Source organism: Mastigoproctus giganteus, chromosome 4, assembly GCF_048544385.1.
Source record: "Mastigoproctus giganteus isolate SK-2022 chromosome 4, ASM4854438v1, whole genome shotgun sequence".
Classification (NCBI taxonomy): domain Eukaryota; kingdom Metazoa; phylum Arthropoda; class Arachnida; order Uropygi; family Thelyphonidae; genus Mastigoproctus; species Mastigoproctus giganteus.
In genome coordinates this window covers 62063257-62076046 of record NC_143578.1, presented here as the reverse complement: position 1 = coordinate 62076046, position 12790 = coordinate 62063257, and the positions used below count along the sequence as shown (strand labels likewise).

The 12790-nt window shown below is 35.5% G+C and overlaps 1 protein-coding gene across 1 annotated transcript in view; it reads left to right on the top strand.

Annotated features, from left to right (window-relative positions):
- The window catches only part of LOC150086779 (inosine-5'-monophosphate dehydrogenase 1a-like), a 199643-nt gene extending 187704 nt beyond the window's left edge, over positions 1 to 11939 (top strand). Inside the window, exons 14-15 of the mRNA XM_090371573.1 lie at positions 7395 to 7478; positions 11851 to 11939. Of these exons, the coding sequence (XP_090227699.1) occupies positions 7395 to 7478; positions 11851 to 11872 (106 nt within the window). The 3' untranslated portion in view covers positions 11873 to 11939. The remainder of the gene's footprint in view (positions 1 to 7394; positions 7479 to 11850) is intronic.
- The last annotated feature ends 851 nt before the right edge of the window (positions 11940 to 12790 follow it).

Genomic DNA, 12790 nt, shown 5'->3' with positions numbered 1-12790 from the left:
AGTAGGCACCTTGTGAGATTATCTGATTGAGATGTATAAAGCCTTGAATGGGTTGAGCAAGCTGAATGCTGATGGGATTCTTCCTCTTGCTTAGATTAAGAACCTGAGGGGGCACAGATTCAAATTGAGAGAAAGACAGTTGTATATTAGATGTGTGGAAATTTGCCTTTAGCCAGCGGGTAGTTGATTGGTGTTGTGAAAGTTGATAGCCTAAATAAATTTAAGGCTGAGCTGGACAGGCATTTGGAATGAATGGAGGGGTGAAATGGGAGGTTTTTTTGCCTAATGCTGCATAAGCTTGCTTTCTCGCATCGTATGCCTCTGCTAATGCTAATGATTTCAGCTACGCCTGTAACTTCTCGAACTTTCTTGTTTCTTAGATTTTGTATATAAATACCTGTCGACTCTCCAGATCTGTCAGTAATCGAAATAACTGAAGGGTGTTTTGATCAAGTGTCTGCGAGGTCTAGTGAAATTCAGTGAATTGTTTTGTTGATTTTTAGTCCTCACATAAAAATGGAAAGATTTTTGAACATTAATAAAAAGTGTGGTAGTGAAGAAAAGGAAGACAAACCACAGACCAGTGGCAAAGTTGTGAAGAAATGGAAATATGACGATGCTTATCTAGACTTTGGTTTTACTTCGGTAGATGTCAGTCATGAAGAACATTCACAGTGTGTATTGTGTCAAAGTTTTGGCTCCATTGGGCATGCTTCCAAGTTAACTAAAATGCCACTTAGAGACCAATCATCCTAACATGACTAGTAAATCCTGTGATTATTTTACCAGAAAGTTAAAAGAATTGAAAGAACAAAAAAGGTACATTTTTAAAATCATTTTAAACATGCCTCGATACCAAGCAATGCTTTGCTGTCATCCTACAAGTGGCATATAAAGTAGTGAAGTGTAAAAAGCCTCACATCATCGCTGAAGAACTGATTTTACCGGCTACAGTGGATATGGTCAACATTATAGTTGGTGAATCTGTGGGAAGACTGCTTTCAAAGGTACCTTTATCCAACAGTACTATCAGTCGTAGAATCCAACACATGACTGAAGACCTCAATGATCAGCTAATTGAAAAAATGAAAGGGAAGGATTCGGATTACAGCTAGATGAGGTGACGGACATTAACAAGAATGCTCATTCGATTTGCTACACATGGTTTGTAGTTGATGACAAAATTGTGGGAGACCTCTTTTGTAAAAGTATCACTGTAGGTATAAAGGCACAAGACTTGTTTGACATCATTGACACTTATGTCTGAAAACAACTTAGACTGGACTATGTGCATTGGCATCTGTACCGATGGTGGTTGCTGTATGTCTGGCTGTTATGGAGGATTGCAGGCACTCATACGAAGCAAAGCTGTTAATGCACTGTGAGTCCACAGTGTTGATAATGTTGAAAATTTAAAGTGCATAATCCACAGGGAAGCTCTTGTGTCAAAGCAGCTGAGTCCTCCACTGCACCTAGTCATGGAAAGTGTGTTGAAAGTGGTGAAGTTTATTAAAACTTGACCTGTTTTAATAAAACTTTATTAAAATTTCAAATGGCTTTTTTAAAAAAAGCTGTGAGGATATGGGACCTGAGCACACATCTTTGTGCTACTACTGTAGCTCATTATGGCTCTCCTGTGGCAATGTACTGTCCCATGTGTGTTCGAATTACAACAGGAACTCTACTCTTATCTCGAAGAAGAACACTAGTGTGGCAAAAACTTCTTGAGTATTAATTTTTTGTCAAAATTATCATACCTGTGTGATCTCTTTGCAAAAACTGAATGTGTTGATGGATCTTTCACTGCAGGGAAGCAACACTTACATTCTGAAACTGGCAGAGAAGGTTTCAGCCTTCAGAAATAGTTACTACTATGGAGAAGAAAATTAAATGAAGATGGTTGCAAAGACTGTTTACCTCTGCTGCGGCAGTTTGTTACATCCAATGACATTTATTTGCCCCACGAACACAAATCTGTTTTTGAGGAGCACCCAATATAGCTCATTGAGTATTTTGAAAAATACTTTTCAGAAGATATGAAGAAGTTTGCATGGATCCAAGACCCATTCAAGGCTAAGGCCCCATCTGAATTTACCTCTGCAGAAGAAGAAAATCTTATTGAGCTGTCTTGTGACAAGACTTTAAAAACCAAATTTGGCAGCAGGGAACTAACTGAATTTTGGATATCAACAAAAGATGAATATCTGCTGCTAAGTGCTAAAGCTCACTTAATCCTATTCCATTTGCGATGTCATATCTTTGCGAAGCTGGGTTTTCAGCAGTTGCTGTGATAAAAAGCAGGTACCACACAAAAATCATTGTGGAATAGGAAATGAGGGCGGCGGTATCCAATCTGATTCCAAGGTTTGAGAATTTGTGCAGTGCCCAACAGGTGCACACATCCCATTAGTAAGTAATTGTTGTTATTTAAGAATGAGATAATTTTTTTTTTTTTTTTTTTCAATTTGTGTATTTTTTTTTCAAATGGCTACTAAGTTGTTAGGACCTAAATACAGTCGAACTTCCCTATAACAAATATGATAAATCCAGCGAAAAAATTCATTATAGAGAAATTTCGTTATACAGAGAATATCTTTTTTATTAGAAATTGTTATCTAATTAGAAAATGAAAATGAATCTACATTTATTTTTAATGTATTTTATTTCAAAAACACTTATTTAAATTACGTTTACCCAATTTTCACCGGTAAGTATCACAAATTTAAAAAAATGTGTAATTTTCATTTGCACAGTACAATTAAAAAAATGTCTGATTCTCAAAGCAAACCCCACATTTGTTCAGAGCATTAAAAACATTATCAGGAACATTTTCACAAAATTGTAGACCCATACAAACCTTTTATAAGCATTAATCATTTCTTCGTGAGTTGGCTTTTCTACGGGTTGTTCTGATGCCTCTTCAGTGTCATCGTTAATTTCTTCGTGATCATGGTCGCGTCTAACACTGTTCAGCAGTATTTCATCTTCATTTGGATGTTCTGCTGTAGTCAGATGTTGATCTACATAAACATAACTATCCAGTGTTATTTCATTTTCGATGTTTCCAGACGATTCTAATAATGTCCAAAAGTTTTTCAGTTGTGAAAGGGACAGCTCATCTTGTTCGTCCAGTTGTTGTTCAACTTCTGTATTCAATGCAAATCCCGCTTTCGAAAAACAATTTTGAATAGTGTATTCGGTGACATCGTTTGTCCAAACTTTTGCCAGTTCAGAGATGCAATCTCTAAGGTTAATTGTAACCTCCAAGTTTCTATTGACAATTGATTGACGCATTGACAATCTTCATTATATTGATTGACGCATTGACAATCTTCATTATTATTCTCTTTCGATAATGAAATTTAAAATTTTTAATAATGCCTTGGTCCATTGTCTGAAGTTTAGACGTTACGTTTGGTGGTAAAAACAACAACTTGGCACTTTTAAGTTTGGCAGAAATACTGGCAGGATGTGCCGGACAGTTGTCAGTTACCAACACGATTTTCCTTTTTTATTTTGTTATACACTTGTCTAGTTTTAATATCCATTCTTCAAAAATATCACTTGTCATCCATGCTTTTTTATTAAAAGTGTAGTCAACTTCAAAGATTTTGTGCCTCTAAAACATCTTGGGTTTTTTGATATTCCGATGACTAAAAGTCTTAATTTTTCACTTCCTGTCATATTTGCTCCAACTAGCACTGATTCTTTCTTTGCTTTGTTTTCCCCCAAAACATTTATCATCCTTAAAAGCAAGTGTTCTATTTGGTAAACATTTAAAGAATAAACCCATTTCGTTAGCATTAAAAACACGGGGCACCTCTGTAGCCAGGTCGGAAGGAGCAGTAATGCGTAGCACATGCTTCTTGATTATACCAGGGTTCGAGCCCGTCACCACCAAATACGAAGGATGCGGAAAGGTCAGGGAATGACCACTGCATATTCCCAGAGCAATATGGCCTTAGTTGCTAATGCTCCTAAAAACCAAATAACAAACAAACAAGCATTAAAAACATCCTTATGCTCATATTCTTCCAAAATCTTCTTTAAGGTATTGTTCTTCCAAAACTGTTGCAATCTTCTTCGCTTACATTAACACTTTCTCCACAAATAACCTTTTCCACAATTCTGTGGCGCTTCTTAAATTTATCTAGCCACCCAGTGCTCGCATTAAATTCTGTATGTCCAAGGGACTGCAAATTTCAGAGCTTGTTGCTTAATTATTAGGCCCGATATTGGGATATTCTTTTTACTTATCATTTGCACCCATTTTAGAATAGCTTTATCAACATCTTTGTATATACACAACTTAATTTGCTTCTTGTCTGCTCCTCCTTCAATTGCATTTTAAATTGATTCTCGATTTTTTTAAAATCGTAGATAAACTGCTTGCAGGTATGCCATATTTTTCCGCAACACCTTTTTTCTTAAAACCCTGGTCGATATTATAACAATCTTTGCTTTATCATTAATACTTTAAACACTTTCTCTTCGACATTGTTTCCGCAATTGGAAAAATTACTTGACTGCAGCTCTTGCCGATACATACACTGCAAACTTAGCTGCGCTGGCCATATAGTGAATTGTTAGTACTGCCTACTCAATGACGTTCACTTGCCAGTTCAACAGTATCACGTGACCTTTCCTATCAATCACTTTGAAGAAATATACGACTTTGTGAATTTTTTTTATTCTGCTTTCATTCATATACAGGGTAATTCACTACCAGTGCAACAAACTTGCAGGAGGTGTAGGGGGCACGAAGACGAATCGGAATCACATCGCATTGCAGGGTCCGAAATGCCTTCGTCGTGTGGTAGAGGACGTTGAACGGGAGGTCGCGTGAACAGCGATCCCGCTGAAAGTCATCATTTGCGTACCGGTTCCCGAGGCAGTAGGATGGACGAGTATTCAAACGTTGAACTGGCCGACATGCACCTCGCGTATGGAGCTGCGGACTGTAACGGGCACGCCGCTCTGCACTTGTACCAGGAACGTTTCCCGCACAGGCGTGCTCCTCATCATATGATTTTCGCACGTGTGCACGGAAGGTTACGTGAGACTGGTTGTTTCACGAGAGGTACCATGAATCGAGAGCGAACGACGAGGACGCTAGACAATGAGGAGAATGTCCTACGTCTTGCAGAAGGCAATCCAAGTGGGAGTACTTGAGCGATAGGCCAATGATTGAGTATTTCCCAATCCACTGTATGGAGGATACTGTCAACAAACCAAATGAGTTCATACCATCTGCAACGCGTCCAATCATTGGAGCCTGTGGATTATCCACTCCGGAGGACTTTTGCTACTTGGTTTCTTCAACAGAAACGGTTCGCAAATGCTGACTTCCAGTGGGATCGCTGTTCACGCGACCTCCAATTCAACGTCCTCTACCACATGATGAAGGCATTTCGGACCCTGCAATGTTATGCGATTCCGATTTGTCTTTGTGCCCCCTACACCTCCTGCAAGTTTGTCGCACTGGTAGTGAATCACCCTGTATACACAAAAGAAAATTTATGATTAATGTATGCTGTATGTTACTTTTTAGAAAAAAAAATACAAGAGCATATAGCCTATGTGATTGATGACGACGAAATAAAAAAAAAAAAATCATGAAAACTATCTACTGGGAGTCCAGTTAGATGAGAACAGACATATCATATAATGATTGACAAGAAGGTCACGTGGTACAGTTGAGGTGAGAAGCGAATGTCACTCAGTAGGCGTTACCTAAAACCGACTATGGTAGCATTCTATGTATTGCTGCCGCAGCATGCTAAAGGTTTACCGCAGCAAATTTCGTTTTCCCCAGAGCCAACATCAATTTACAAAATCTACCGTATTTATTGTAAAGTTTACGACCACTTTTAAGAAATCCCATTTGGTTTAATAACTAACAAAAATGAAACAAAGACCCTCCTACAGGCATCAATGGCCATGTGTTTACTAAAAGGATCCATGTGTTTACTAAAAGGATGATTATTTAATTTCAGATGCTAATGCGCAATTTCGGAAGGAAGAAGGCAGTATATTTGAGTGGCTGTTTTGCAGTAAATGCTTGAAAATTTTCAAAAATGCTTTTACTAATTTTTTTAAAAATTCATTATAGAGAGACTAACACTTCGCTATGTGGGGTTAATTTGACATGTAATTTCATTTCAAAGTGCAATGTTTTGCAAAAAAATTCGTACTATAGAGAAATTCGTTAAATAGAAGTTCATAATAGAGAAGTTAGTTCCACTGTACTTAATAAGCAGAACTGTTAGGTATTTATTTTGGCCTAGGGAGGCCGTGAAAAAGTTACTGAGACACTAAGGGAGCAGGGAATTGAGAAAGTTTGGGAACCTCTGGTGTATATACTGACTCTTTAAGTATACTACAGGCTTTATAAGGGACAAGATATAATCCTCATCCATTCCTGACCTGGATCCAGCACACATTCATTGTATTTCTGAGTTTGCATTAAACATTCGTTTCTGCTTGATTCCAAGCCACATTAGGATGAGGTTAAGGGTAATGAACTGGTGGACACTACAGCCAGATCACCAGAATCCCACAGCACTCTTAGCCTGCTAATCCTCTATACTTGCTTTGTAGTCTGTATGGGGGGGGGGGCGACTAACACTCTTAGCCTGTTAGTCTCCTATACAGACTACAGGCAGGTAATACACTTTACATTAGTCTCTGAATGGCAACAATTGTGGCATGAGAACATCACGAACCAGCTGTATTAGATAAAGCCTGTAATCCAACACTGGCAGTCTAGTCTGGATAAGAAAGTGCAAAGGAACTGCAGACAGGAAGTTGGTGTTGCTTGCTTCCATATAGGACGTAGTCATATTACACATTCATTCATTCTTGCTGAGGGCAGATGATTCTCCTGTGTGTGTGAGGAGTGCGACACCTTTTTAAACATATGTCATATTTTATGCGAATATCTACAATATAGACGCGAGCACGTTTTATATTTTAATGATTTTACTCATCTGACTGAGCCTTATACACTCAGTCAGATTTTATCTGACAACGACCATGTGTCAGCTGTTTTTAGATTTTTAAAATCAATAAACCTTTCTACTTGTATTTAAATGTAACTTTATACCTTTTAATATATTTATATTTTTATAAATTTCCACATTGTGATCTAATTAGTCAGGTCACTGCTATTTTAACTGTTATCTTTTATAGGGCATGATTTTTGCATATTAAAACCCTAGTTTCTGATGCACCAATAAAACCCAAACCAAATTAATTTCTGTTCTGTCTGATTTTGTATACATATTTTACTCTTAAGTCAAAATTAGATAATTTTTATAATATAAATGTAATCAGTTAAGAAGTATATAAAACTTGTGCAGTTCAGTGCTTTTGGAAAATGTATTTTGTTCTAGGTCTATGATGCAGTCTGGTGAACTAAAATTTGAAAAGAGAACAATTTCAGCTCAGATTGAAGGAGGTGTACATGGTCTTTATTCGTAAGTAAGACAACTGTTTAAACCTTCACTAAATTGTCCTAAACTCAGACTAAATAGATTGCTTAACTAAAAATTTCTACACACACACTTGAATTAATATCTTTATTATGGAAAACTTTTTTTAATTTTCAGTCAGAATATTACTGTCATAATGATTGCACTTTGTTGTCTTAATTTGATATCCAAAAAATAATCAATAATAAAAATGATGCAGTTTACAAGGGTATGATACTAATAAAAAAAAATTACATAAAAAATATATACACATGGATATTTTTGAACTCTGCTAATTTGTATTAAGCAAGTTCAGGGTCTACATATTTACTTAAAGTCCTCTGTTTTTCTGCAAACATTGCAAAATCTTCCACCAAAATTAGCACTTATATATATTTAAATATATTTATGCACTTTAAAATAATAACATATTTAATGTATCCAAAAACAAATCATGCCAAAATCAAATTCTTGTCATATAATTAATTTTAATTATTTCATTTCTAGTCACGAAATCAAAGCTTTCTTGTACTGAAGATGAATGAACAAAGTAAAATTTATATTTAAAAAAAGTTGCACATATATATATATATATATATACACATATATGTTCCACCTATTTCTTATCCATACCCAAAGTGGTCTGTTAACTCAAAAAAGATTAAAAAACACTTCTAGATTCTGGTGAAATCATCTAGTCTCATACTGCTGCAGCAACATGAGAGTGGGAGTAATCCACAGGCCAGGTGATTGTGAAGATTAATGAGAGCCTCTACATACAAATGGAATAGACAAGTAAGCATGAATGTCTTATTATGGGTGATTTTAATTTGCCTCTAATTGAAAATGAGAAAATGGAAAGGAAACTTGACATGGGGGACAAAATTTTTAAATCAACTAGATGATTGTTATTTGTGTCAACATGTCAGGGAAAGTACTAGAGAAAAGAATATTCTAAACCTGATCATCACCCATAAACCAGATGACATAATAGGGCTGACAGTACAGGAACCAGTAGCAGAAAGTGATCACGGAGGTCTGTGGTGGACGATGAAGAGAAAGGTAGCAGTAGTCAAAGGCAAAGGAATGGGTATAATTTCAGGAAAGGAAATTATGATGGCTTAAGGTGTTACATGGCCTTTATTAACTGGATATTACTCGCTCACAGAGAGCGAGTACAATTGAATTATGGTATACCTTTAAAACAATAATCACAGAAGCCTTGAATGCATATGTACCATTAAAAAAATACTCCATGAGGAGGATTCTAAGTTGGATGAATAATGAAGTTGCCAGATACCTGAACAGAAAATGACAGCATGGAAATATTAGAGCAATAAAAGTGTTGAAACCTATAACAACTACAAATTGATCTGTAATAATGCCACAAAGAAGGTTAGGCTGGCAAAGAGAGCAAAGAGTGGGGATAAGTAACTCTTCACATATATAAATGCATAGAAGAGAAGGACAAACTAAATCAGACCCTTACGTAATGGACATGGGATAGTATTAGATACTCCAGCTGACGTAGATGAACTCAACAGTTACTTTGCATCAGTGTTTACAGAAGAAAAACCCTTTATGGCAGTGAAGTTGAAAAATATGTAATTAATGATATTGAAATTCCACGTGATTATTTAATGAAAAAACTTTCGAACCAACAGGCAAGTAAGGCTCCTGGGGCTGATGGCACATATCCTATAATTTTAAGGGAGGCGGAAAGTGAGTGCATTGAACCATTGAGGCTAATTATGAGAGCATCACTGGACTCAGGAGAGATTCCGTTATATTGGAAAAGTGCTAATGTATCTCCAGTATATAAAGGTGGTTCTAAGAGTGCAGTGGGAAATTACTGACAGGTCAGTCTAACTTCAGTAGTAGGGAAAATCATGGAGGCAATGATCAAGGGTGGAATTTGGGGTCATTTGGATAGAAATGGAATTCTGAAGGTTATGTAGCATGATTTTATAAAGGGAAAATCATGTTTAACAAATCTGGTTAGCTGTTTTGACAGGGTCAATCGTGAGCTGGATTTAGGAAATAATTTTGACATTGTTTATTTAGATTTCAGCAAAGCATTTGACCCAGTCCCACATGAGTGGTTACTTTATAAACCTGAACAGGTTGGAATCACAGGGAAAATCCTTAGATGCATAGCCTGATGGTTCAGGACAGGAGGCAGAGGGTTGTGATAAATAGTTATTCCTCAAATTGGGTTAATGTAAGAGTGGGGTTCCTCAAGGATCAGTATTAGGACCACTGTTGTTTTTAGTTTTCTTAAGCAACATTGATGAAGGGATAGAGCATGTGACGTCTAAATTTTTGCAGATGATGTAAAGATTGGTAGAGTAGTTAATGATCACCTCCAAGCAGAGCTTCTTCAGAGTGACCTAGATAGCCTTCGGGGATGATCAGAAAAGTGGCAGCTATGCTTTAATCCAGCAAAGTGCATGGTCTTATACCTGGGGAACAGTAACCCCAAAATTACTTATACTACACTTGGTGGAGTTGAACTAAAGTAAGCAGTGGAAGAAAGGGTCTTGGGAGTTACGATACAGTCAGACATGAAGTTCTCCAAGCATTGTAGACATTTTGTAAGGAAGGCCCATGGTGTCCTATTGATGTTTTTTCACACTTGATAGTAGAGATAAGGATGTCATAATCCCATTATATAAGGCTATAGTTAGACCACACTTTGAATACTGTGTTTAAGTGTGGAGGTTGCACCTAAGAAAAGACATCAAGCTTCTTGAAAGGGTCCAGAGACATGTAACTCGCCTGGTGAGATTGGCAAAAGGACGTCCTTACGAGGAAAGACTTTGAATATGTGGGTTGCACATCTTGGAAACCAGGCACCTTAGAAGTGACTTGATTGAGGTGTTTAAGGCTCTGAGAGACAATAGTAAAATGAATGAAGATAATTTTCACAGTTATAAATGATTATAAAACTAGGGGCCATAAATTCAAGCTACAGTGAGAGAAGTTTGGAATAAGTTACCTACATAGGTGGTAGAGGCTGACAGTTTGAAATTCAGAGGTCAGCTAGATAGTTACCTATGGGAGAAGGGAAATGCATAGGTTGTCTATTTCATTTTCTCTTATTATTATTTAATTTTATTATTATTATTTAATTTAATTTATTTATTTTTTGGCTGGTGCAGCATAAGGCTCAGGCTTCCTTGCACCATATGGCTAATATTAATACTAAAATACAAATACTAACATTAGGTGGTTTAGCCAGAAATGAGCAGGATGTTGTCATTACTTATAAGAAATGTGCTTGTTGCTTAGTTTCCTTGGGTGTAATGTGTAACATCATTTATTTGTTTACCTATTTCAACTAGGCTACCAGAAATGAAGACTAACATCAGTGTAAAATGATTGACACGATATGTAAATCATCAGATACTTGCCACTACTGTTTTTCCAGGTTAATATTTCATATGTGACATAACAAACTCTCGAAATGGCCAATGACAATGTATTTGCTCATTACATAAAAAACATTAGTATAAACTAGGACATATCAGATATAGTCTCTATCATAAGCTGTATATGGAGTTAAAGAAAAGACACAGAATAATGAATTTTAATTTATTTTAAAATGTGACTACTATATTTTTATTATAATAATTTAATAATTAAAATAATACAGATAATACTATTTGGCCTTATTGAAATTATATGGAATTAGGAGAACCTATCCTGTCCTCTCTTATTTTTTACTTTTATTATTTTTTTTTTTTTCTTTTGCAGCCAGTGGCTTCAGCAGAACATATGCCTCCACAATGAGTTGCCCAGGCATTGCACTACTTTCAGAGTAGTACAGTGTCTAGTAGTGTTTGAATGTAGTACAATACCAGGGCAATTGAAAGCAAAGTTTGTTCAAGTTCAAATTGAATAATAATTAAGTTGAGAGCAGGCTATGTAATCCTGGACAGAGAAATCTGTCAGCATGATCTATTTGTTTATTATCTATTATTGACTAGAATGTGTCATCTTTGGCTAAATATGATTAAGCTGAAACTATATAGAAAATAGATATTATATATCATTAAGCTGAAACCATATTGAAAATAGATATTATATATCATTAAGCCGAAACTATATCGAAAATAGGAAATTAAACAAAATTAGAAAGAGGCTGTGTGACAGACATAAAAAATGTGTAATAAGTAACTCAGAATATAAGAAAAAATAATTTGAAATTAGTTTGGTATTCCTTTTAGTAATCTAAATATAAAACTTAAAATAAGTCACTTCTTTTCTCAAATCAGTTTTCAATAATAGATTAGAGTTTGGAACATTAAAAGCCAATTATATAAGTAAATTTTGTTAAACTCTAAAATAATTTGCTCTTAATTGATTTCATTTTCAGATTTGAAAAGAAACTCTTCTGAAAGAATCATCTTCTGCTAATTTTTGAAGAAATGTTACTTAATAGTGCATCTGCATATGTCACTGTGCTTAATCTAATTTCCTAGAACAGTTTCATTTGGTGGATGACTAACTGCATAATTAACTGAATAAATAAAGTTATGTTATTCCACATTACTAACATTCCATTATTTATGTAAAATTAAAAAAAAAAGTTTCTCATTTGGAACTTAGGACATTTATTTAGGGTTAGAATTTGTACTGTGAGATTTTCATTAGTACAGTGTTCATCATCATGAGAATTCTCTTTGACCAAATACCTAATAAATAAATGAAGTCACTTTATTTATCTGTTGCAATAAAAATGAATTCTTAATATGTAAAAAACTGCAAAGGATTCTGTTTTAAAAGCAGTAAAATAAAAGAGAGAGATCTTAAGTTTCAGAAAGTGAGTGTCTAGAATGCTTATTTCTCCTGAAGTGGAAATGTGCATCCCATTTGGATTCCCTTTCTTCCCTGTGATTCAATAGTCACTCATACTTTATTAGGAAGTGATAAAAAAAATCTTCCCATCCTGAAGTATTGCAGCGTTCTCCCTGTGGTTAACATTAGCTGAAGATATCACAAGATGTATAATATAAACATTAATTCTGCTAAAGTGGTATGATATGAAACTTCATCAGTGTGAAATGATTGTAACATTCCTGCTACCATAATTGCAATTTTTAAAAACATCAGGACGGCGACAAATAGTTACAACACTTCAAGAAATGTTTTAAATTCTGTTGCAACATGGTTTGACAATGTCAGACAGCCATGTGAGCCACCCAATTTTTGCTATTTTCAGGTGTTTTCCTTTGGGACTTCAGAAATAAACTAGAAACCAAAAGCTCTTAAAGAGAACATTCAAAATGCAATAAGCAGCATAAACCTGAATATAC